The sequence below is a fragment of the Chaetodon trifascialis genome, chromosome 10, assembly GCF_039877785.1.
Source record: "Chaetodon trifascialis isolate fChaTrf1 chromosome 10, fChaTrf1.hap1, whole genome shotgun sequence".
Taxonomy (NCBI): domain Eukaryota; kingdom Metazoa; phylum Chordata; class Actinopteri; order Chaetodontiformes; family Chaetodontidae; genus Chaetodon; species Chaetodon trifascialis.
The window spans coordinates 29,700,185-29,725,441 of NC_092065.1; the positions used below are offsets into that span (position 1 = coordinate 29,700,185).

Sequence of the window (25,257 nt, forward strand, 5' to 3'; positions counted from 1 at the left end):
CACACACACACACACACACACACACACACACACACACACACACACCAGCACCAAATGTGGATTCATCCGCTGCTGAAAATAGTCCCAATAGATGCTCTATGTCCTCCAGTTTGATGATGATGATGATGATGGTGTGTGTGCGTGCGTGTGTGTGTGTGTGCGTGCGTGTGTGTGTGTGTGCGTGCGTGTGTGTGTGTGTGTGTGTGTGTGTTTAGGTGGTGAGGTTTCTGCTTGAGTGCAATGCTAAACTGAACAAGAAGGATCACTATGGCAACACACCTCTAATTCATGCCTGTCTGTGTGGAAACCTGGAGACAGCCACCACCCTCTTACAGGTGAGCACCGTCACACCCCTTTACACTCACCTGATGTCAGTCTCGTGTCTGAAAGTGAATCGCTTTCCTGTAAAAGGCTGAATTTAATGCTGTCAGATTAAAGCAGCGCAGGGGAACACTGCAGCTTCCTGCTGCGTCCATGTGTTCATTCATGTGTTCATTCATGTGTTCATTCATGTGTTCATTCATGTTCCTGCTGCGTTCATGTGTTCATTCATGTGTTCGTTCATGTGTTCATTCATGTGTTCGTTCATGTGTTCGTTCATGTGTTCGTTCATGTGTTCATTCATGTCCCTGCTGCGTTCATGTGTTCATTCATGTGTTCATTCATGTTCCTGCTGCGTTCATGTGTTCGTTCATGTGTTCGTTCATGTTCCTGCTGCGTTCATGTGTTCGTTCATGTGTTCATTCATGTTCCTGCTGCGTTCATGTGTTCGTTCATGTGTTCATTCATGTTCCTGCTGCGTTCATGTGTTCGTTCATGTGTTCATTCATGTTCCTGCTGCGTTCATGTGTTCGTTCATGTGTTCATTCATGTTCCTGCTGCGTTCATGTGTTCGTTCATGTGTTCATTAATGTGTTCATTCATGTGTTCATTAATGTGTTTGTTCATGTGTTCGTTCATGTGTTCATTCATGTTCCTGCTGCGTTCATGTGTTCGTTCATGTGTTCATTAATGTGTTTGTTCATGTGTTCGTTCATGTGTTCATTAATGTGTTTGTTCATGTGTTCGTTCATGTGTTCATTCATGTGTTCATTCATGTGTTCATTCATGTGTTCGTTCATGTTCCTGCTGCGTTCATGTGTTCGTTCATGTGTTCATTCATGTGTTCGTTCATGTTCCTGCTGCGTTCATGTGTTCATTAATGTGTTCGTTCATGTGTTCATTCATGTGTTCATTCATGTGTTCGTTCATGTGTTCATTCATGTGTTCGTTCATGTTCCTGCTGCGTTCATGTGTTCATTAATGTGTTCATTCATGTGTTCATTCATGTGTTCGTTCATGTGTTCATTCATGTGTTCATTAATGTGTTCGTTCATGTGTTCATTCATGTTCCTGCTGCGTTCATGTGTTCGTTCATGTGTTCGTTCATGTGTTCATTCATGTGTTCGTTCATGTGTTCATTCATGTGTTCGTTCATGTGTTCATTCATGTGTTCATTCATGTTCCTGCTGCGTTCATGTGTTCATTAATGTGTTCGTTCATGTGTTCGTTCATGTGTTCATTCATGTGTTCGTTCATGTGTTCATTCATGTGTTCGTTCATGTGTTCATTCATGTTCCTGCTGCAGATGTTTCAGCTCATTGAACTCCTTCATCTCCTGTTGCTGCTTTAATCTTCATCACGTCACACGTTCAGATATGAGAACACAATTTGTTCACGTGCTGATTGACAGCTGCAGCTGAGGCGTTACCTGTGAACACCTGTCCCAGCTCCACACATTCATGAGCCTATTTTGCTTGTGTAGTTAAACAGCAGTGTCACATGTCTGTTCAGGACACACATACACACACGCTATGCCATCATTAAAAGTCTGTGTGTGTGTCTGTGCGCGTGCGTGCGTGCGTGCATACAGAGTAATGCACTGGTGAACGTGGCGAACCTCCAGGGGAACACCTCCCTCCACGAGGCGGTGCGAGGCGGACACCAGGCGCTGGTGGAGCTGCTGCTGAGGGCCGGAGCGTCGCCCGGCCTCAGGAACAAGCGGCAGAGGACGCCGCTGGACTGCGCCTACGAGCTGGGCGGAAAGGTGCTTCCACACACACCAAAGGACGCCATTTCACTGCATGGGCTCTTGAAGAGCTGGTGGCTTTTGATTGGCCGCAGTGTGTCGGGACAACGTGCGGGAAAACACGTTGGACCTCGTGCAACATCCTGACGTAGAAACGCTCGTTGGAGAGACTGGAGAGAAGTGGAATCGCGTTTTATTAAATGAAATTAGAACAAAGTTTATTAGAGAACCTGCTTTGAAGTCAGAAGAACAATTTGAGCAACTTTCTAACTTTTCCTCTGCAGAACACTGAGATCCTGAGAGCTCTGCAGAAAGCCTCCGGACTTTCTCCTGATGCTGAACCAATCAAACTGCTCTCAGTGCCCAAAGGAGCTCTGGGTAACAAATATCCTATAACATTAAACCAAAATAGTTCCAGTCCATTGATGTTGTCCTGTCAGCCTCTAAGAGAAGCTGCTTATTTCAAGCTTTGAAACCAAGTGCTTTTCCCATTTCTGATGAGTTCTCAGCCTCAGTTCAGCCATTTTTGTTTGAGTGTCAGATGTTTTGTCAGCATACTTAATGTGTGACTCAACTCAGTTCAGACATCCACTGAAGTTAGTTCAGGTTTTCTTTCTCTTGTTGCTGCTGCAGCTCATTCTTTCGTCCAGCGGCTGAGGCCACAGGATCACACCAACGGCCGGCGACAGAAGCTGGCCCAGTCCATCAGCAGGTGGCTCCACCAAACTTCAGCTCTCAAATAACCCAAAATAAGAAAGGAGACTCTGTTCAAGTCCTCATATTAACTGTGTTTGGCTGTTCTTTGATTCAGGATTCAGCAGATGAAGAAAGGTTCTGCTCCTCCCCCCAGGTGTTCTACTCTGAACCAGGTAAACTTACTAAGGATCAACCCTTCAGACAACATCATGACTTTTCCTGTGATGCTGATTAAAAATTCACTCCTCTTGTGGCGCCACCCTGTGGACAAACTTTACATGTGATCTTGATCTTCTCAGGTGAGTCCGGACAGGAGGAGGCTGAGGCGAGGGGAGACGGTGGAGGTCAGCAGCCCCTCAGCGAGCCTGGACGCCGGGCCCCGGCCGAGAGGACGGCCCCTAGGTCGCTGTCACACCCTGGACTCTGGAGAGGAAACGCCGGCCGCACACACTTCTGACACGGCCGAATACTTTCCACAAGAGAACCACCGGACAGACGTGACACACACTCCCAAAGCAGCTGACGGCAGCCTGTTTGCCGGCGTCCACATGTCCAGAGATCCAGAGGACACTCGCTCCGCTGACGACTGCAGCTCCAGGAGCGAGAGCCCGCCGTCCTCACCCTCTGCTGCACCGTCACACACCGAAGATCTGTCCGAACCCCGTCCTCCACACACACCGAGCGATCACAGTCTCCACTCTCTAAGCACACCGCTGGAATCATCCGCCGGCCAGACCGCGGCCCCACCCGCCCCGGCGACCTCCTCCCCACAACCCAGAGCGGGGAGGCCGATCTCAGAGACACCAACCAAACAGGAGGCTGAGACTGAAAGTCAGACTTGAGGAATGAACGCTGAGCTGCTGGTTTCCCTTTGCTTCACCGAACAGGACCAAAGACCAAACTGACTCCTGCTGCAGCTGCAGGCTCCATTCTACAGAGGACGAAACCTTTCAAAGGGTCGCTTCACCCAGTTTACAAAACCATTTCTCTTATATCCCTTGTGCTCATCTCACCAAGCAGATAGATCATTAAAGCTTGTCCTGAGCGGGGTCGGACCGGGGAAATTCATTTCATGAGACGCACAGTGAAATGTCCGATAAGCAAAGAAGCAAAGAGTGAGACGGGGACAAAGGAAGTGTTTTCTACAGACTGAAGCAGTGAAAGTGACCTTTGTGCAGGGCCTCATCAGTGAAGGGTACGAACTGCTCTGCAGGCTGGACTCACCTGAATCAATCTAGCACAGGTAAGACGAGCTGAGCGTCCCTGCTGTGAGCAGGACTTCATTAGAGTGGAACTGAAGATTTCAGCAATGACAGCATCTTTGTTCCCGTTACTCTCGATAATCCACAGAAGGCAGTCAGCCATTTTCTTACTGTGGCCATGACTGTGACTAGTACCAATACTACAACTCTGACTGTGTCTCTGACCGTCCTGTGTGTTTGGCAGAAAGTGAAGACTGTCGACTTTGACGTCTCTGAATTACCACAGTAACTGGTAATGCTAAATTAACTGCTGTCACCTCCATTGTTTGGGTGTGGAGGCGAATTAAGAGACAGACGAATCTCCAAACTCAGACTCTCAACACCTGGACAATAAGTGAGGAAATGTGGGTGGAATTTGGGTGCACTGGCCCTTTAAAATCACAACCAAACGCTAAAGTCAAGTTTTCTGTGTTTCTGAAGCTTCATTCATTGCGCTGCTGGTCACTGCTGACCGTAAGAAGCTTTTTGGGGCTCACAGCAGCATCTTGACGTCTTCAGCTGACATCAAATATAGCGCAGTCAATTTTCATCCTCTTACATGGTTTTATTTTGGAATCCCATCAGGTGAACTTCCTGTGAAATGCCTTTCTTTCCCTAACTGACCTCCTGTTGATTTGCACGTGAACCTTTTGGAGAACATCAGCCAGCTCAAAATATAAATGATCAAAATGCCCGAAAGGACTAAAAACAGCCTTAATACAGAGGAAATGAGGAAGAGCAAAACTGATGTCATGGTGAACATTAAAGATCCTTCCCTGCATCATGTCTCATCCTGTTTCAGTGTGAAATCGACTAAAACATCTTTTCACTGTGACCCGAAGAGGTCAGCCGTCACGTTAACAGATAATTAGCTCCTCCGGTCTGAGGAGGTCTCCAGACTGAGCGGCTCCGGTGTCTCCTCCTCTTCCTCTCACCTGAGTTTGAAGCACTTTCTTCTTCTTCAGGCCTTCACAAAAACAAAAAGGGATGCGAAATGACGTTATTTTCCTTTCATACTGTATGAATGTTGCTGCTTTGGTTTTGTTTTCAGCCACGAGACGTAGACTTCATTTGAAGAACAGGGAGATTTTTTGTGTCACTTGAAGACCAGAAACGTTGAAACTGATTTACAGTGTGGTTGGTTTGCTTCTTTTCGCCGTCATACGTCGCACTCGTCCTGTTTTTATCGGGATGATTTGATTTGATTTCTGACTCTTGTTGTTGATGGTCATGTTCAGACAGGTCCATCTTGTCCTCAATGGGTTTTTTCCTCACGGAGCACGTTTAAAGGATCGCTCGGCTGCTTTTAAAGGTTACAAATCTGCTATTTTACAACTCGGCTAACTTCCTTTTAACCACTGATTTTAGTTTATTCCTGTGAAAATCAACGTGCAGAGACTTGAATCCTGGTACAGAGAGATAATCCTTCACACTTCGACCTCGCTTGTTTTTTGTCAGTTACATGTATGAAAATGGCTCCTGAACTTAATGTATTCATTCATTTAACTAGGATGACGCTTAGAGACAGAAGTGTTCCAAAACATATCACAAATACTGACTTTCTGAGACGGATAATAAGATATAGATAAGATATTCAGAGAAAACTTACAGGTCAGCAGAAAAGAGGGATGAACTAACGTCACAGTTAAACTGGCCTCAGATCTGTCTTCTGTGCTGCGTTCAAGAACACTCTGGCAATGAAAAATGACCATCGGCTGCCAAACGATGTGTGACGCCAACATGAGTGATTGTTCTTCCAGATTTGTTGGTTTTCTGAAGGCAACCGTCGCTGCTCTGTCCAAGCGTCTTTAGAGACGGTCGCACTCGTAGCTGCGATGTGATGCAAAGATAACTTGAAGCTGACATGAAATAAAATTCATACTATTGATTTGAGGTCGTACTGTATCTTGTCCAGGTTTTGAGAAGCCTGGTAATGCTCTTGGAGTTCTGTGATAACACCTGATCCTGGTATGTGAACAGTCCTTGTTGGTGTCTGACATGATGAGAAATGAAGACGAAACATAAACATCAGATTCTGAATAAGACTGAAACCACGACGGGACTCAAAACCTGGATACCGGAGTGCATGGAAACACACTCCGAAGTCAAATTTACCTGAAAATCAGGTCCTAATTTTCTGCTTCTTATCTGTTTTATACCGATTTAAAATTAAGATTTTCTTTCTTTTTTTTTTTTACTATTTTCTCACATGTCTAGTCCAAACAGTTAATTGATCAGAGAGAAAAAAAAGTAAATTGACACATTAATTTATAATGAAAAAGAATTTTCAATTACAGCTCAGTAGAAACTAAGTTGAGCCTTCATTTTTTACACGTGAAGAATTAGATTAAATGTATAATGATACAACAGTCCACTGTATTCAAGAAAAGAATTATTTCACATAATTATTACGTATGTTTATTTTTATGGATTTTATATTGAGATCAACATTGATGGTTTTACTGATCACAAGCTAGTTTCAAGTCTCTGCAAGTTGATTTTCAAATGAAACAAAGTGAAAAAATCAGCTGTCTCAGGATCAATACAGTGTACCTGTTCAGTCCAGTGTCACCTGTCCACTTCACACAGTCTTCTTCTGTCCTTCTAGTGAGGACGAAGCTTCTGTCAAACTGACCTCTTTGACCCTCCGTTCTTTGTATTTCGGTCACTTTTTTCACCGCTGACCGGCCGTTTCTCTCCACTCCATGTGTTTTGGTCTCATCACGTTCATGTTTCAGTGTCAAACCCGATCAGAAGTCAAGCATTGATTCATTTTGTATCACTGTTTTTCATTTCTGGTTTGGATGTTTAAAGGTGAAGTGAATGTGCCTTATTTGATTCACACCCAGATAACAATAATAAACCTGCCAGTCAGACCAGCTGTTTTTGTCAGTGGCCTTTTTCACTGAAGAAGCTTCATTACACAAAAGGTCGAGTCACAAAAATGGATTATAATGCTGCAGTCACCGAAGTTGGAGGAGGTATTCAGATACTCTTCCTAACTAAAAGTAGAAATACCACACTGTAAACGAGTAAATGTGCTGCACTGAAAATGTTACTCCAGTAAAACTATCTAAGTATACTCAGGAAAATGTGCTTACAGTATTGAAAGTAGTACTGCAAGCAGTAAAGTGTCCCCTGTGTCTGTTGTCCTCTTGTCTCTTCAGATCATTGTGTCCCTGTGTCTGTTGTCCTCTTGTCTCTGGTCTCTTTAGACCATTGTGTCCCTGTGTCTGTTGTCCTCTTGTCTCTTCAGATCATTGTGTCCCCTGTGTCTGTTGTCCTCTTGTCTCTGGTCTCTTCAGATCATGGTGTCTCCTCATTCATGTCTCAGCAGGACGTTCCTGTTGGAGTTGGTTGAGGTGGAGCTCATTTTAACTGAAATTAATGATTCTTTTCATTCTGGATCAATCAGCTGATCATTCTCTCCATCGATTGATTGATCGTTTGCTTTGGAAACAGTGAGAAATGTGGTCACAATGAGCCCAAAGTGACGCCTTCACCATGTTCGTTTGGTCCAACCAACAGTCCAAAGCTCCACATTATTCCAAACACATTCAGATCATTGAGAGGAAAAGCAGCAAACCAAACATCTGAGAAGATCCAACATCAAATGACTCCACAGTCACTTCAAGGTGTTTCTTCTCTCGCCAATTCAAGTCTAATCGTATGAAATACAAACACTTTGGCAACGGGGAAACCAACAAAATGGATGGAGGATGGAGAAAAAAACACATCATACTTCAGCAGGCTGGAGAAAAAAAGGCAGGAAAATAAGGCCTTAACTAGTCTGTTGATTAATGGAAGAGAGTGCAAGGATAGCAAAATTATCGAGAAAGAAGTTTTTATGTTCTATAGCAAATTATATTCATCTGTGTTCTCTCCTATTGATTCAACCAACTTCTTTGACCAAATTGCAAATTTTCAACCCAACATCAATAATACATTAAATAATACATCAATAATTTGATTCAGATTTAAAAATAGAAGAATTAGATGAGGTTAGTTTGAAACTGTCACTTAACGAGGCCCCTGGCTCTGATGGGCTCACTGCAAATTTCTACCATTTCTTTTGGAAAGATATTAGAAATCTGTTGTTCAAAGCTATACAAGAATGCATTGCGAAACAAGAGCTAATGCCCAGTATGAAACAAGGTCTGATAACATTAATTCCCAAACACAGCAAAGATAAAAGAGTACTAGACAACTTAAGACCTATTACACTCCTCAACGCTGATTATAAATTGCTGTCAGGATGTATAGCTGCTAGACTTAAAAAAGGTTTGTCACAACTTATTGATGAAACGCAATCTGGCTTCTGAAATGGAAGATCTATTCACAACAACATACGACTGGTTTTGGATCTGATCGATTATAGTCATGTATTATCAGAGGAGGGGTTCATTCTAACCCTTACCCTAACCCTAACCCCTTCATTGTAAGTACTTTAAATTATTTTGGTTTTGGTCAGAAATTGATAAACCTGATTGGTATGTTATATAGAGATATCAATAGTTGTGTGACTTTGGAACAAGGTACCTGCCCAAGATTTCAGTTAAATAGGGGTATTAGACAGGGTTGCAACAGCTCTCCCTTGTTATTTATTCTAGTCGCCAAGCTATTATCAATTATGATTAAAAAAAATAATGGTATTGAAGGAATAAATATTTCAGAAAGAAATATAATCATAAGTCAATTTGCAGACGATACAACTTTATTTTTAAAAAAATGAAATGCAAATTCCTAAAGTATTAAACTCCATCAACATATTTTCCAAAGCGTTAGGCTTGAAACTAAACATTGATAAATGTGAAATATTTGCACTTCATGATCAGCCGGCACTGTCAATATGTAACATTTCGGTCAAAAGTCAAGTGAAATGCTTGGGTACAGTTATTACTAAGAATAAAAAAATAAGGGAGAGGGAAAATGTTTGTAAAAATGTGGATAAATGTGAAACTATTCTGAACTCTAGATTACAGAGAGACATTACTGTATTTGGGAGGGTTCTGCTTTCTAAAATGGAGAGTTTGTCAAGAGCTATTTATCCTGCCTTTTCACTTGAAATTTCAGACAAAATGACTAAACTTATTAATAATTTAAACTTCAGATTTATTTGGAAGAACAAATGCCAGTACATCAGAAGAGCTGATGTGGTCAAGAGTATCGAAGAGGGCGGCTTAAATGCTATTGACTTCTCAGTTATGAATGGTGCTCTAAAACTAAAATGGCTCAGTTCTTGTTTTCTGCACAAAGACTCTTTTTGGTTTACCATTCCAAAAGCAATTCTTCAAAAAATGGGAGGCACTGATTTTCTATTGCGCTGTGATTACGATACATGTAAATTGCCTGTGAAGCTTTCGAATTATCACCAGCAAGTTCTCCTTTACTGGAATCTGATGTATAACCACAATTTTACTCCTCACAATTGTCCTTTGTGGAATAATAGATTTGTTTTGACCAATCGTAAGTCATTATTTTTGAAGACTTGGTTTGACAAAGGTTTTTGGGCAGTATGGCATCTTATGGATAATGAGGGCAATCCACTAACCCACGAGAACCTTTGTGTTAAATATAAGCTGCAATGCTGTGTCAAAGAATATGAGAAAGTAATGAAAGCCATTCCAACTTCATTCAAAATGACGACTCAACAACTGGTGGGACATTCAAATGTTTCAGAAATGAGATCACACAGTGTGGAAGGAATCAGCTTAGGAAGCAAACTTTTCTCAAACAAGTTCATTAGAAATGTTTTAACTTCACGTTACTACCCTTGTCAACTAAAAAGAAAATATGTTTTAAGTGATTATTCTGTTGTGGAGGCAAAGAAGATAAGGAAGCGATATATGTCTTATCCAATCCCTCATAAAGCAAAAAAGGTTGTATTTAAAATTCTACATGATGTCTATCCTTCGAACCATTTCTTGCACAAAAGATTTAATTGGGACAATAATACATGTGGATTTTGTGAGAGACACTGAAACTGTGCAACATATTTTCTTTGAGTGTGAACATGTTTTAGAATTTGGTTAACTTTTCGAAGCTGGGTGTTAACCCAACAAATATCTTTAACGGCTGAACTGGATGTCTATTGAAGTTGGAGTACAGCTAAAGGAGAAAATCTTGGACTTCTTGGTAAACAATTTAATTGTACTCTGCAAACATTACATTCACAGATGCAAATTAAGGTCAAACCCCACATCAACGGATCGAAGAATGAATTGAACTTATACAAGAAATCCTTATTTTTCATGTCTAATAAAAATGCCCTGAGACTTCATTCTTTACTTGAACTATACTTACTCCGCCAGTTACACCCTCACTGGTTACTTTCTGTTTTTTGGTTTTATTTGTTTCTAATTTTCCTTATCTTGAAAAGCTGTTTCAACATCTTTTATGAAAAATAAAAATAAATTATGAAACCAACCAGCCGGTCTTCATCCCTGAAGTCTTTCCCCTTATAAACCGAAAAATACTTCCGTAAAGCCTTCGGCCGGGGCAGACACCTGGCCTCTGGGCCGCTCATCTGCGGAGTTGCCCTTCTTCTTCTCCGCCTCCTCGTGCAGCGGGAACGGGCTCATTACTGCCCCCCTGAGTCTGGGTTGAGGCTGTAGTTTGTGTTTTTTTCCCCAATGGCCACAAGGGGCGATAATGATCTAATCCTACACCCGAAAACAAGAAAGGTGACTTTTACGCTTTGTTAGGAACAGTGTTGCTCGGTTTTACTGGAGATGACGCTGGACAGATGAAGCCTAACTGGTTGCGGTGACAAGTGTCTGTCTGGATAACCGCATAGCGGCTTTCCGGAGCTTGTCTATGGGAACACACGCAGTAGGCGAGACAGTCCTGGATGGGGCCATTGTGTCAGATGAATTCGCTATGATAAAACGTCTGACCAGGAACTCATTTGTGGTTTGCTGGAATAATAAGAGCGCGGTACGACAACACACTTCCCAGAGCTGAATGTCAGTAACAGTCATATGTTGGCATTGTGATATGCTAAACGTGTTAGTCTCATGAAGATGTTGCTCTTTAACCAACGTTTTATGTAATTCCGATGGCATCCTCACCCTCACAATCAATGCTCTGGCCGCTTTAATTACGAGTCTTGTGTGTGTTCACCTGCCAGGTGCTGGATATTTTAAAAGAGGAGTTCGTAGATAAAGTTAAGGTAGCTATTAGCTGAGAGCTAGCTGAAGTTGGCTATAAGTGTCGTGTAGCTAGCTGTTGAATATTCCTGCCGCTGTGCTTCAGGCATTAAAACATGTCCGTTTATCACCAGTTTACCAAGTTAACAGTCGACCGTTTCCCTCAAGGTTACTGTTTCTAACGCGCTAAGCTGCTGCTTGTTCGGTGGCTGGTTGGTAAGTTACAGTTAAGTTAGCGAGCTCCTGTTGAGTCTGATGTGACGTTATTTTGAAAAACCTTGTAGACAAACCGGGAGAACGCAGGTTAAGCTACAGCTAAAGCTACAGCTAAAGCTACAGCTACAGCTAAAGCTACAGCTAAAGCTACAGCTAGCAGCTGGCTAAAGGAAACGTTAATGAAAGAGAACAAGATTTAGCAGCAGCAAACGTTAGTAATGCTGCAGTGATAGTAATACTTACTAAAGTAAAAGAACTTAAGTATTATCAGCAGCACTCAACGTAAAACTCGTGGTGTGTGAGTAAAGTGTTCCTATCAGTGTGTTTCTCTCTGCTCTGGATTCATGTGTTCATTCATGTGTTCATTCATGTTCCTGCTGCAGATGTTTCAGCTCATTGAACTCCTTTATCTCCTGTTGCTGCTTTAATCTTCATCAATGCTTCAGATTCTAGAAGATCATCACATGTTTGCAGCGCGGCGTCCTGTCAGAACCTCATATCTCCAAACAGTGTGACGAGCTCAGAGAAACAGGCTGTTTTCAGCTTTGTGACGAAGCTTTTTCAGCTGATCAAGAGGCTTTTACAGAGTTTACTGAGCTGAAGAAGACATGAAGGAACTCTTCATCCTTCAGTTCAGCACAAACATTCAGCATCAGCACAGCTGGAGATACGAGCTTTTCACTGGACAGGAAGGCGATGAAGAGTAACTAAAGCTGTCAGACTGATGTAATGGAGTAAAAAGTCAGAGTATTTACCTCTGAGATGTGGTGGAGTAAACGTATAAAGTTTCATAAAATTGGGAATTTGAATTTATTATTTGGGGGCTGCACGGGGGGCAGCAGGTAGTGCGCGTGCCTCACAGCAAGAAGGTCGCCGGTTCGATCCCCGGGTCAGGCGGGGCCTTTCTGTGTGAAGTCTGCATGTTCTTCCTGTGCATGCGTGGGTTCTCTCCGGCTTCCTTCCACAGACCAAAAACATGCTCATTAGGTTAATTGATGAATTGAATTGTCTGTAGGTGTGAGTGTGAATGTTTGTTTGTCGTTGCATGTGGCCCTGCAATCGGCTGGCGACCGGTTCAGGGTGTACCTGCCTCTCGCCCATTGTAGCTGGGATAGGCTCCAGCCCCCCGCAACCCCGAAAGGGATAGGCGGTACAGATAATGAATGGATGAATTTATTATTTGAGTAAATGTACTTTTTCACTTTCCACCACTGCTTTTATCTCTGCTGTCAGCAGCGAAGTGACACCAGCAAGCAGCTGGAGGAGAAGATGCTGAAAGGTTAGAGGCACTTTCAAGTAAGTACCCATCATCCTGACTCTCAGCTTCATGTTCACTGATTCCTCATCTTCTTCCCTGATTCTTCATCGTCTTCCCTGGTTCTTTATTTTCCCTGATTCTTCATCTTCACTTGTTCTTGATCTTGCCGGGTTCTTCATCACTGGACTTATCAAATGTGTCTTCTCTGGGGTGTCATGATACAAGACTTGATTTCCTTCTGATACGTGACTACATGCAGGCTTTTTGTCACGTTGTATTTTCTTCAGCAGTACATAAAATACTTCTCTGCTCATTAAGTTTAAATATGCACATATTTGTGATTTTACATTTTCTGAGGGAAATTTAGTTTATTGTAAAGGTAAAAACTAGAGTTTGTGCTGTAATGCTGTTTGAACGGCTCTCCCATCATGACGAGAAGAACATTCTGAAGGAAACTGAATCATTTAAATCTCATTTCTAGGCGTTTTATGGGGCTTCTTAAAAAATCTGTCATTTGAACTGTAGCTGCAGAGTAATTTGACTCACCTCTTAACACAACCAGTCGCTAACTTTGGCATAAAATGTTGTTTATTGACAGCTGAAATCCAAAGGTCTGAATTGTTCTGATCTTTGAAAACTTCAGTAAACTATGAGTAAAAACTCACTTTGCTTCTTAATTTTATCGCCAGTTACCTCCATCAGAGCAGAATGTCCTCAGGCCACAGGCAGAGAGACGTGGAGCAGCAGCGCCCCCTGCTGGATGGGAAAGAGGTGGAAGAGAGCTCCCGCAGCGAGGTTAAGCAGCTCTGGTTCATCCAGGACTGCTGTGGCATGGTGTGTGCCTTCATCACCTGGTTCCTGGTCTTCTTTGCTGACTTTGTGGTCACGTTCGTCATGCTGCTGCCCTCCAGGAGCTTCTGGTACGCCGTGGTCAACGGGGTGGTCTTCAACTGCCTGGCAGTGCTGGCGCTGGCCTCCCACCTGCGCACTATGCTGACCGATCCGGTGAGGAAGCTGAGGGTTGATCAGTTGGCTGAAAAATAGAAGCTCTAATATGGAACAAAGCCGTCAAGATTTTCCCAGTTTTCTCTTTTCATTGTGCGTGTCTCCTCCCCCCTCCTCAGGGGGCTGTTCCCAAAGGAAACGCCACAAAAAAGTACATGGAGAGTCTGCAGCTGAAGCCAGGCGAAGTCATCTATAAATGTCCAAAATGCTGCAGCATCAAACCTGAGAGGGCTCATCACTGCAGGTCAGAAGGAGTCATATTACCTGGAGGGAGGTTCAACGTTAACTCTGCGGGGGGGGGGGGGGGGGGAATCTTATTGTCTTAAAACATCATAACTATGCCAAGCCTATGGGCGCGAGTGTAAACAGGTCGCTCACATGACGTTAAGCATTCAGTCGCATGTTGTGACGTTTAACCCAGTTTACACGCTGACAAATAGCCGGCGTTTTCAGAAATCTCCACTTTGGCCGGAGTTTTTAAAAATGATCGTTTTCCGTGAAAAAAAAACCTCAGTTTGCGTGTAAACGAGAGGCCAAACCCAATGAAAACATAAGCGTTTTCCCTGAGTGTGAACGGGCTCTCCATTTAGCTGAGTTTTGGTCTCCACCAACTCCTGACTAAAATATCTGATATCCAGTTTCTTTACCAGCTAGTCTCTGACTGTCGGGCCAGCTATTGTACAGGGGTTTACCTCAGCTTTTTTGATGAAAACTTCTTATGCATTGAAGAATAAGAAACAACATTTGAAGGGAAATTTTTATGAAAATGTTTTACTGCAAGAAAATAACCATCCACAATGGAGGTGACTTAAAATATGCTAAGATATTGACAGGGCAACTGAGGTGTTTGTTTTGAAAGAGTCTCACGATATTAAGTTAGTCTTGTCTGGAACTTAATTCAATTCAATTCAATTCAATTTTATTTGTATAGCGCCAAATCACAACAGAAGTTGTCTCAGGACACTTTCCATATAGAGCTGGTAGAGACCAAGCTCTTTATCTACAAAGAAACCAACAATTCCCTCATGAGCAGCACTTGGCGACAGTGGCGAGGAAAAACTTCCTTTTAACAGGCAGAAACCTCGAGCAGAACCAGACTCTGGGTGGGCGGCCATCTGCCTCCACCGGGTGGGTGAGAGAGGACGAGCAAGAGAGAGAGAGTGAGACAGACAGACAGACAGACAGACAGACAGACAGACAGACAGACAGACAGACAGACAGACAGACAGACAGACAGACAGACATGCAGTCACAGTAACAGTGACAGTGGATGTAATAATAGCAGTAGCAGTTGCAGTGGATGTCAGGCAGGGCCAAGGCAGGAGACGCAGCTGAAATCCACAATCCAGATTCAGCCACTGTCCATGGGAACCTGCAAGACGACAAAGCACAGAGACTCCGGGGAAGGAGCTAAGTTAGTAACACGCCGTGGTAGGACATGAGAGCGAGCAGATGGAGAGGGACAGAAGGACGGAGGAGCTCGGTGTGTCTTTGGATGTCCCCCGACAGTCTAATCCTATAGCAGCATAACTAGGGGCTGGTCCAGGACCAGCCTGAGCCAGCCCTAACTATAAGCTTTATCAAAGAGGAAAGTTTTAAGACGACTCTTAAATGTAGAGACAGTGTCTGCCTCCCGGACAAAGACTGAAGATGGTTCCACAGGAGAGGAGCTTGATAGCTAAATGCTCTGACACTGTTCTGCTTTTTGAGACTTTAGGAACCATAAGTAGAAATGCATTCTGGGAACGCAGTGTTGGAGTGGGGCAATAAGGTACTATGAGCTCTTTAAGATAAGAAGGTGCCTGGCCATTTATGGCTTTGTAAGTAAGGAGGAGAATTTTAAACTCTATTCTAAACTTTACAGGGAGCCAGTGCAGAGCGGCGAGTATTGGAGAAATATGATCTCGCTTCCTGGTTTTTGTCAGAACACGTGCTGCAGCGTTCTGGAGCAACTGGAGAATATTCAGCAGCGAATTTGGGCAGCCTGATAGTAAAGAATTGCAATAATCCAGCCTGGAAGTTACGAATGCATGGACTAGTTTTTCTGCATCATTTTGAGACAAAATATGCCTGATTTTTGCGATATTACGTAGGTGAAAAAAGGCAGTCCTTGAAATTTGTTTTACATGGGAGTGAAAGGACATGTCTTGGTCAAAGATAACTCCCAGATTCTTTACAGTGGTGCTGGAGGCCAGCGCAATGCCATCCATAACTGCTATGTCATCAGAAAGTGACTTTCTAAGATGTTTAGGGCCTACTACTATAACTTCAGTTTTGTCCGAGTTTAGCATCAGAAAATTGCAGGTCATCCAGGTCTTTATGTCATGAAGACATGCTTGTAGTCTAGTTAACTGACTGGTTTCTTCCGGTTTCATTGATAAATATAGCTGGGTATCATCTGCATAGCAATGAAAATGTATTGAGTGCTTCCTGATAATCTTACCTAAAGGAAGCATATATAAGGTGAATAGAATTGGTCCAAGCACAGAACCCTGCGGAACTCCATAGCTGACTTTAGTGAGCACAGAGGAGTCGTCATTAACGCGTACAAACTGAGAGCGATCTGACAAGTAGGATTTAAACCAGCTTAGCGCAGTTCCCTTAATGCCAATGAAATGTTCCAGTGTCTGCAATAGGATGCCATGGTCAATGGTGTCAAATGCAGCACTAAGATCCAGTAAGACTAGTACAGAGACAAATCCTTTATCAGATGCAATTAGAAGGTCATTTGTAACTTTAACCAGTGCTGTCTCTGTGCTATGATGCACTCTAAATCCTGACTGGAAATCCTCGAATAAACTATTATTGTTTAGAAAGTCGCACAGCTGATTGGCAACTGCTTTCTCAAGAGTTTTTGAGAGAAAGGGAAGGTTGGATATCGCTCTATAGTTGGCTAAAACCCCTGGATCAAGAGTAGGCTTTTTCAGTAGCGGTTTTATCACAGCTACTTTAAAGGACTGTGGTACGTAGCCTGTTGATAAAGAGAGATTGATCATGTCTAAAACTGAAGAGTCAATTAGAGGTAATACTTCTTTAAACAGCTTAGTCGGGATAGGATCTAAAATACAGGTAGATGATTTTGATGATGAAATTATTGAAATTAGTTGGTGAAGGTCAACAGGAGTAAAACAGTCTAAAACTGCGACAGACTGAGTAACAGTTTCTACGATTTCTGCGTTTGAAGACAAAACAGTACCTGTTAACGGCAGGAGTCGATGAATTCTGTCTCTAATAGTTAGAATTTTATCATTAAAGAAGCTCATGAAGTCATTACTGTTCAGAGCTAAAGGAATACATGGTTCAACAGAATTATGGCTCTCTGTCAGCCTGGCTACAGTGCTGAAGAGAAACCTGGGATTGTTCTTATTTTCCTCTATTAGTGCAGAGTAATAGGCTGCCCTGGCACTGCGGAGGGCTTTCCTGTATATTTTAACACTGTCTTGCCAGGCGGACCGAAATTCTTCCAATTTGGTAGAACGCCATTTCCTTTCTATTTTCCGTGAAGTTTGCTTTAATTTGCGGGTTTGAGGAGTATACCATGGAGCTAACCTCCTATGTTTAATTTTCTTCTTTTTTAGGGGAGCAACAGAGTCAAGTGTCATACGCAACGATCCTGTAGCACTATCAACCAGGAAGTCAATCTGGGAGGGACTAACGTTAGCATAAGACTCCTCTGTTGTATTGAGACATGGCATTGAATTAAATACTGATGGGATCATATCCTTAAATTTAGCTACAGCACTATCAGACAGGAGTCTGGTATAAGAATTTTTGCCTACTGGCTGGTAGTCTGGTAATATGAATTGGAAAGTTATTAAATGATGGTCTGATAAAAGAGGATTCTGTGAGGAGACTATTAAGTCTTCGATTTCAATGCCATATGTCAGAACAAGGTCGAGGGTGTGGTTAAAACAGTGAGTCGGTTCATGTACATTCTGGCGGAAGCCAACTGAGTCTAATACTGAGATAAACGCAGTGCTAAGGCTGTCATTATCAACGTCGACATGTACATTAAAGTCACCTACAATAATTACTTTATCTGCTTCAAGAACTAAGCTTGATAGAAACTCCGAGAACTCAGCTATAAATTCGGAGTAAGGACCAGGAGAGCGGTATACTACAACAAATAAAAGTGGCTGCACTGTTTTCCATTTCTCATGAGAAAGAGTGAGAACAAGGCTTTCAAATGAGTTGTAGTCGAGTTTAGGTTTAGGGTTGATCAAAAGGCTTGAGTCAAAAATGGCTGCAACTCCACCTCCTCTGCCGCTGCCTCGAGGAATGTGAGTATTAATATGGCTCGGAGGAGTAGCTTCATTTAGGCTCACATACTCTTCAGGACACAGCCAGGTTTCAGTCAGACAAAATAAATCAACATTATGGTCTGATATTAACTCATTTACTAGAACAGCTTTAGAGGACAGAGATCTGATGTTAAGGAGTCCACATTTAATTCTCCTATCTTGTTGTACTATTGCAGAGGTTGTTCTAATTTTAATTAGATTCTTATGTTTAACTCCTCTTCTCTGTACTTTTGGTTTACTTAGTTTACGTGGTCGGGGGGCAGACACAGTCTCTATGGAGTGTTGGGTGGGTAACTGCTCTAATGGAGGCGCAGAGAAGCGTGTAGGACTGCAGCTCTGCCTCCTGGTCTCTTATGCTGCCATGTTTTCTTCTTTTTCTACAGTATCTGTAAGCGCTGCATCCGCAAGATGGACCATCACTGTCCGTGGGTCAACAACTGTGTCGGAGAGAAAAACCAGCGCTTCTTTGTTCTTTTCACTGTAAGTTCAATTACTGTCATCTACAAACTTATCTGATTGTCTTATTCAGTGACTTCCACACAGGACAGCCAGACATAAACTGTGTATTATGGAAAACTAGGGATGTTTTTGTTGGTTCTGTTTTGCTGAAAAGTGAAGGAAAAGGAAGAGAATTATTAGAGCATTTAAATGGGAGGGGCATTTGTTGCTAACGATGAAATGGTTCGTTGGTTTTTCAATAACATCATTAAATAACTCCCAGATTTTTCTCTTTTTAATGTTCAGTCTCGACTGTTGGAAGCAGCTGCTGATTGAGGAAGCCACAGTGGTGATGAATCTGTGTGAATAGGGTAGACTGTGTTCAGTGCTAATAGCAATAATATAACCCTGTTTCCAGAAAAGTTGGGGTGCTGTGTAAGACATAAATGGAAAGAGAATGTGATGATTTGCCAAACATTGAAATCCCATATTTAATTGAAAATAGCACAAAGACGACATATCAAATGTTGAAACAGAAAAATTTCATTGTTTCTGAAAATGATTTCCTCATTTAGAATTTGATGCAACATGTTTCTAGAAAGTTGAGGCAGTGGCAACAAAAGATTGGAGAAGCTGTGAAACGCTAAAAGAAAACACCTGGTGGAACATCTCACAGTGAATCAGGTTACCTGGCAACAGGTGAGTCACATGATTGGGTCTGAAAAGAGCCTGCCAGAGAGGCGGAGTCTGTCTGAAGTAAAGATGGGGAGGGCTTCACCACTGTGACAGACTGAGCTGGGAAACAGTGCAACAATTTAAGAATAATGTTTCTCAACATAAAACTGCAAAGAATTTGTGGATGATTTCATCACCACATTCCGTTTCTGTTTACATTTCACAGTGTCCCACCTTTGTAGGGAGCAGGGTCGTAGCGTTAGTAGTTCGAGAAGTGTTTAGAGTGTAGGCCGTACACCACAAGTTGCTTTTACTGACAATTTTTAACATATGAAATCACCCGTGTCCCACATTGATAACGACGGACTTCATGCTTTAGCTGTATGTGTCTGTTGATATCCTATATTTTTCTCCTTATTAGCAAATCCCTCCAAAGACCCAAACCAACAGTGACTGTATCTCCTAACAAGTATTGTGTATGGATCACAGCCTGATATGTCTTCTTCCTCTGTGTCATGTCCAAAAACTGCTAAAAACATTAATAGTTAAGTAATAGCTGTATAAGTAATATAACTGTGAGAATACGCAGCTGTGGTAACCAGAGCGGTGAGGGTTAAGGCCCATTTATACCCTCCGTAAATAACGGATACGGACGCTTTCGTCCGTATCCGGAGGCTGTTTCATCCGTCAGTTTGTCCGTCGGCTCTGAGCTTAGCCATCCGGAGCTCTCCGGACGAAACCACTCGAAACCACCGGAAGTCGTGGGGGCAGTGTAGAGTCAAAATGAGCAAAATGAGTCAAACTAAAAACCGACGAAGAAGGGAACCGGTGAACCAACTGGTAGAAAGTTGCGGCGGACATCCGAAAGTAGGAGAAATGCCTTTCTTCATTCATTTCCCGCATGGGCAACACGAGTGAGTTCTTCATTCAGTGGCCTTACATGCCACCGCCTCGCAGACCTCTGATTTTTTCTTTTTTTCCTATTTCTCAGTACCGTCATTATGATAACCTCCTCTACTGACGCCATTACTGATGCCGGTATATGCTGACAGAAGCGTTGACAAGGCATCGGCTGCCATGACAACGGCTCTGTAATTTACGACTCGACATTGCCCCCTAGAGGACACACTGACAAAACACTGAAAACGGACGGAGGTATGAAGGCCCCCTACGGAGGCAACGTGTGGGACGGACGGACGGATTTCGTCCGGATCCGGAGGGTATAAATGGGCCTTAAGTCAATTAACAGAAAAAACAATCAAGATACACCCGCGCTGCACGGTGGCGCAACAGGTAGTGCTCGTGCCTCACAAGCACAACCACGACCACAACCACCAGGTTGCCGGTTCGATCCCCGGGCGGTTCTCTCTGGGTACTCCGGCTTCCTCCCACAGACCAGAAACATGCTCATTGGGTTGATTGGTGACTGTGGTGTGAGTGTGAATGGTTGTCTGTCTCTGTATGTTGCCCTGCGATTGACTGGCGACCGGTCCAGGGTGTACCCCGCCTCCGGCCCGTTGACAGCTGGGATAGGCTCCAGTCCCCCCGCAACCCCGAAAGAGATAGGCAGTACAGAAAATGGATGGATGGATGGATGGATGGATGGATGGATGGATGGATGGATACACCCGCTTTGAAAACTGAGGCAGCTCACTGCTGACCTCTGATCCAGTCCAGATGATCCACTGCAGTAAAAATGTTTAGTCCAAAACATGAAAACAATCCACAGAAAGATGTTTTCTGCTTTCAAATTCTAGGCTATGTGCTTGTCTTCTGCTTGTCCTCTGTGTTTTCCCTGTTGCTGCTTCCAGAGATGACTGATGCCATCTTCTGTGCAGTTACTCTGTGGAGTCTCAGGTTTCAAATGACACCTAGCAACCAGAGAAGCCAGTAACAGAAGGGACTCGCTCTCCTCTGTGAAGAGCGAGCCAATCACAGGGAAATTCTGAACATGCTGATATTCCATTCCGTGGGTTGTTTCCAGCTCTGGATACCTCAAATCAAGGATTTCAGTACGAGGGGATATGACCCAAATGTTTGAACCTTGCCTTTACTCCAGCTATCGATTTACTTTGGGTTATCAAAGACAAAAAAAAGCAGTGCCATAGAAGGATACAGGATAAAAAAATACAAAATCAACTGTGTACATTATGTACAGAATATAAAAAAGACTGTTGCCATTTTTAATCTACCAGTGCCATATGTTGAATTGCACTTGAGGAAATACTGTTGCATGAACAAAATGTGGATAATAAATACAGTGTTTGTACTGTTGCACAGTTGAAAAAAATATACAACACAGTAAAATTTGCACAAGATGTAAAGATTGTGAGCATATAGTAGCATTAATAACAGTAGTACAAAAAAACAGGAGGTCTGTGATGTGGAAATGGGAAACAACATCAACACAGTGCTACATTGATGGATGAAGGACCTGCAGTAGGACCTGGATGCAGCAGTCTGTTGCTGAAGGAGCTGCTCAAGCCCCCTACTGAGAGGGGTCGCCCATGATTGATGTCAGCTTGGCTAACACCCTCCTCTCACCCACCTCCTCGATGGTGTCCAGAGAGCAGTCCAGGACACTGCCAGCTCTCCTGACCAGTTTGTTCAGTCTTTGTCCCTCTCAGAGTTTCCATTGTGTGAAGGACTGTAGATGCCACCACAGTCATACAATGTTTTTAACAGTGTCCCACATACTCCGATGGACCTCAGTCTTCTAAGCAGATGGAGATGACTTTGGCCCCCCTCTACAGGACATCTGTGGTGTTTGTCCAGTCCAGTTTGTGGTTAAGGTGAACACCCAAGTATTTGCACACATCCACAATCTTAATGTCCAAACCCTGGACGCTGACCTGTGTAATCCATGGCACCTTCCTGTGGAAGTCTGTAACCATCTCCTTAGTCCTCCCGGCGTTTATGTGCAGATGGTTCAGTCCACACCAGTTGACAAAATTAGTGATGACCTCCCTGTATTCCAGTTCATTCCCTTGTGATACACATCCAAGAATGGCTGTATCATTGGAGAACTTCTGGATGTGACATCTGTCATTGTTGGGTCTGAAGTCTGATGTGTAGAGGGTAAAGAGGAAAGGGGAGAGTACTGTGCCCTGTGGAGCCCCCGCGCTGCAAACCACCACATTGGACACATAGCCATGAAGCCTCACATCGTACCATGGTTTGTTGGTGAAGTAGTCAATGGTCCATACAGCTAGGTGGCAGTCTATTCCAGCCCCTTCAACTTTCCCCTGAGCAGTGATGGTGGGATTGTGTTGAAAGCACTTGAGAAGTCAAAAAACGTGACCGTCCACGTGCTCCCAGTGTTCTCCCTCTTCTCGTTCAGTAGGGCTTTCAGAGTGTCTGACACGTTCCAACCATTCTTATTTCCAGGTGATTCTATCCTAATGAAAACATATCTATGAATATTATATTCTCTTTCTGCTAACAGAGCCCTCTAAATCCTGCACACCAGACCTGTAAGTGCCAGTGTTGGTACACAAACTTTGCTGAATAAAATTTCTCACTTTTTGCCGTGACCAGCATCTAAACTTGCTGTCTCTAATCTCAGTAAATGTTTTCTGAAACCGAGGAAAAATCTGTATCCCTGAATCCTGTTAGAGCGCTCAGACTCTGAGTTGTGTCTTCTGTCCACAGATGTACATCGCAGTGATCTCCAGTCACGCTCTGGCTCTGTGTGGATACCACTTCATCACCTGCATCAGGGTCCAGTGGAGAGGTGACCTTTAAACTTCATATTTTTCTCTCTTCAGCTGTCTGTGTCTGATGTAGGGCTGGCCATCAAAACTCAACTACGTGTTGCCAGTTTTGGTCTTTCTCCCCTTCAGCAAAGTCCTCGGGCAGTATTTATAGAATTGGAAAGGATACCCAGGACTGTGGTGACAGAAGCTGGCTGCACTTCATAATGTTACCGTGATCATCTTCTGTGTGCAGAGTGCAGTGATTTCTCTCCTCCTGTGACCATGATGCTGATGATCTTCCTCTGCATGGAGGCCCTTCTCTTCCTCACCTTCACAGCCGTTATGTTCAGCACTCAGCTGCACTCCATCTGCAACGACGAGACGGTGAGGACACAAACACACGTTCTGTATGTTCTGCTGGGCTACGAATACTAATTTGTCTACCTTCTGAGAGGAAAGTGAGACTGTTCATCTGTGTGTCGTGAAGGTGTGTGCAATGAGGTTGTGTATCACTGTGTGTAATGAGGTTGTGTGTGTCTGTGTGTGAAATGAGGTTGTGTGTCTGTGTGTGAAATGAGGTTGTGTGTTGCTGTGTGTGTAATGAGGTTGTGTGTGTCTGTGTGTGAAATGAGGTTGTGTGTTGCTGTGTGTGAAATGAGGTTGTGTATTGCTGTGTGTGTAATGAGGTTGTGTGTGTCTGTGTGTGTGAAATGAGGTTGTGTGTTGCTGTGTGTTTAATGAGGTTGTGTGTTGCTGTGTGTGTAATGAGGTTGTGTGTTGCTGTGTGTGCAATGAGGTTGTGTGTTGCTGTGTGTGTAATGAGGTTGTGTGTTGCTGTGTGTGAAATGAGGTTGTGTGTTGCTGTGTGTGAAATGAGGTTGTGTGTCTGTGTGTGAAATGAGGTTGTGTGTGTCTGTGTGTGAAATGAGGTTGTGTGTTGCTGTGTGTGTAATGAGGTTGTGTGTGTCTGTGTGTGAAATGAGGTTGTGTGTTGCTGTGTGTGTAATGAGGTTGTGTGTGTCTGTGTGTGTCTGTGTGCGTCAGGAGATCGAGCGCCTGAAGAACGAGAAGCCGACGTGGGAGCGTCAGACTCGCTGGGCCGGGCTGAGGTCGGTGTTTGGAGGACAGCCCTCGCTGATGTGGATCAGCCCCTTCGCTGGACTCAAGCTTCCAATCTTCCTCCCTAAACGCACCTGGAGGGGCGGGGCGGCATTCTCCGTGTGAATGGCTGCGGTTCAGACGCTGCGCAGTGGAGTGAATCAAAAGAGATCAGCTGTGCTCTTTCATGGTGAGCCTGCAAAGAGTCGGAGCCTTCAGCACTTTCTGTTTACCTGGAGGACATCTCTTAGTCAGAGAAACCAGTTTCAGACTCAGCCGCGGTTCCTGGAAGCAACGATGTTTGGTCTCCTTCAGTGGCCATCGTCCTCATCGCTAATACAGAAAATTCAGATGTGGCCCGGTCAGAGTGCCGGGAGGCCGATGCTGCTGGAAGTGAGGAGAACCTGACACTCAGTCTGACAACTGATCTGGAGTCTGAATGGTTTTCATTTGCTCATCAAGATGCTGGATCTTCTTAGGGAAGTTACTGACTGCACAAATTCTTATTTGACTAATGATCGTAGATTTTTCCTCAGGTGTTTTGGAACAGCTGCTCTAATTCATGTTTGTGGTGTACAGCATGTAGAAGTTGATCTGCATCAACACAAAGCTGTGAAGTCACAATGAATGTAATATACAATTCTTCCATTTTAAATGACAGAATGTGCATCTGTTCAAAGGGTTATTGGTACATTCAGTGAATCCCTGAAATGTGCATTTCCTTCCTTGTCAGCTATTTCCTTCAACCGATGACTGAAGTATTTTAAATCTTTTTTTTGGTTGCATTCATCTTCGCCGCCTGCAGTCTTCTCTTTCCCCGTCTTGTGTTGGCACTTTGCTGTGTGTTACCTCCACCTGTGGATCAGTGTAATAACTGGGACCTGCTCATAAAAGGCACAGCTCCATGGCACTAAGGGAGTTTTTCATTTTGGATGTTGTTACCACAGGATACTCACTGGGCCTTGTGCAGGAACTTTTTGTGTTCTTTGTCTGATGGGTGAACCTGTCAGTGGCTGAATCAGCGACTGCTATGTGTAATTCAGCTGAACTCCTGCAGCGAGCAGCGCTCTCCCCCCGAGCTCCTGCAGAAGGATTTTGGAGGATGATGGAGCCTCGTCTCCCAGCAGGAGCTCACAGTGAAAAAAGCCTATCTGACTTTTGATGCTGCGATGGTGTTACCATAAACTCTTTGGTCACGTTGTTGACCATTTCCAGCTGGACCTGTGGGAAGTAAGGGGTAGTATTTTATTGATTAATTTGAAGTTTTTTATACATCTATTGTTCAGTTTGTGGGAAGACTGAGAGAAGTGTGGAAGAGACTCAGACAGACCTCGTGGCAGAGTGAAACAGTTTCATTGTTTAAACTTGGTTGAATAAATTTTCTGTTTGGTATCTTAAAAATGAACCCATGTTTTGTT

At 43.5% G+C, this 25,257-nt stretch overlaps 2 protein-coding genes across 10 annotated transcripts in view; both read left to right on the forward strand.

Moving 5' to 3' along the window:
• Nucleotides 1–10,398, forward strand: part of ankrd27 (ankyrin repeat domain 27 (VPS9 domain)) — a 28,968-nt gene extending 18,570 nt beyond the window's left edge. The window contains exons 23-28 of the mRNA XM_070972513.1: nt 216–335; nt 1,913–2,086; nt 2,353–2,446; nt 2,702–2,780; nt 2,880–2,937; nt 3,064–10,398. Coding sequence (XP_070828614.1) covers nt 216–335; nt 1,913–2,086; nt 2,353–2,446; nt 2,702–2,780; nt 2,880–2,937; nt 3,064–3,606 — 1,068 coding nt within the window. The 3' untranslated portion in view covers nt 3,607–10,398. The remainder of the gene's footprint in view (nt 1–215; nt 336–1,912; nt 2,087–2,352; nt 2,447–2,701; nt 2,781–2,879; nt 2,938–3,063) is intronic.
• Nucleotides 10,399–10,636: 238 nt separating this feature from the next.
• LOC139337783 (palmitoyltransferase ZDHHC7-like) lies at nt 10,637–25,236 on the forward strand. 9 transcript variants are annotated; one of them, XM_070972546.1, is made up of 8 exons: nt 10,637–10,688; nt 12,603–12,665; nt 13,317–13,632; nt 13,752–13,876; nt 18,317–18,413; nt 22,698–22,779; nt 22,995–23,125; nt 23,786–25,236. In XM_070972546.1, the coding sequence occupies exons 3-8, from the start codon at nt 13,336–13,338 to the stop codon at nt 23,963–23,965; spliced, it is 912 nt and encodes a 303-aa protein (XP_070828647.1). In that variant the 5' UTR covers nt 10,637–10,688; nt 12,603–12,665; nt 13,317–13,335; the 3' UTR covers nt 23,966–25,236. The 9 variants fall into 9 exon arrangements, with proteins under 9 accessions (XP_070828647.1, XP_070828640.1, XP_070828642.1 ...); XM_070972539.1 differs by having other exon boundaries at nt 10,662–11,365; nt 12,606–12,665; nt 13,330–13,632; nt 23,786–25,235; XM_070972541.1 differs by having other exon boundaries at nt 10,662–11,134; nt 12,606–12,665; nt 13,330–13,632; nt 23,786–25,235.
• The last annotated feature ends 21 nt before the right edge of the window (nt 25,237–25,257 follow it).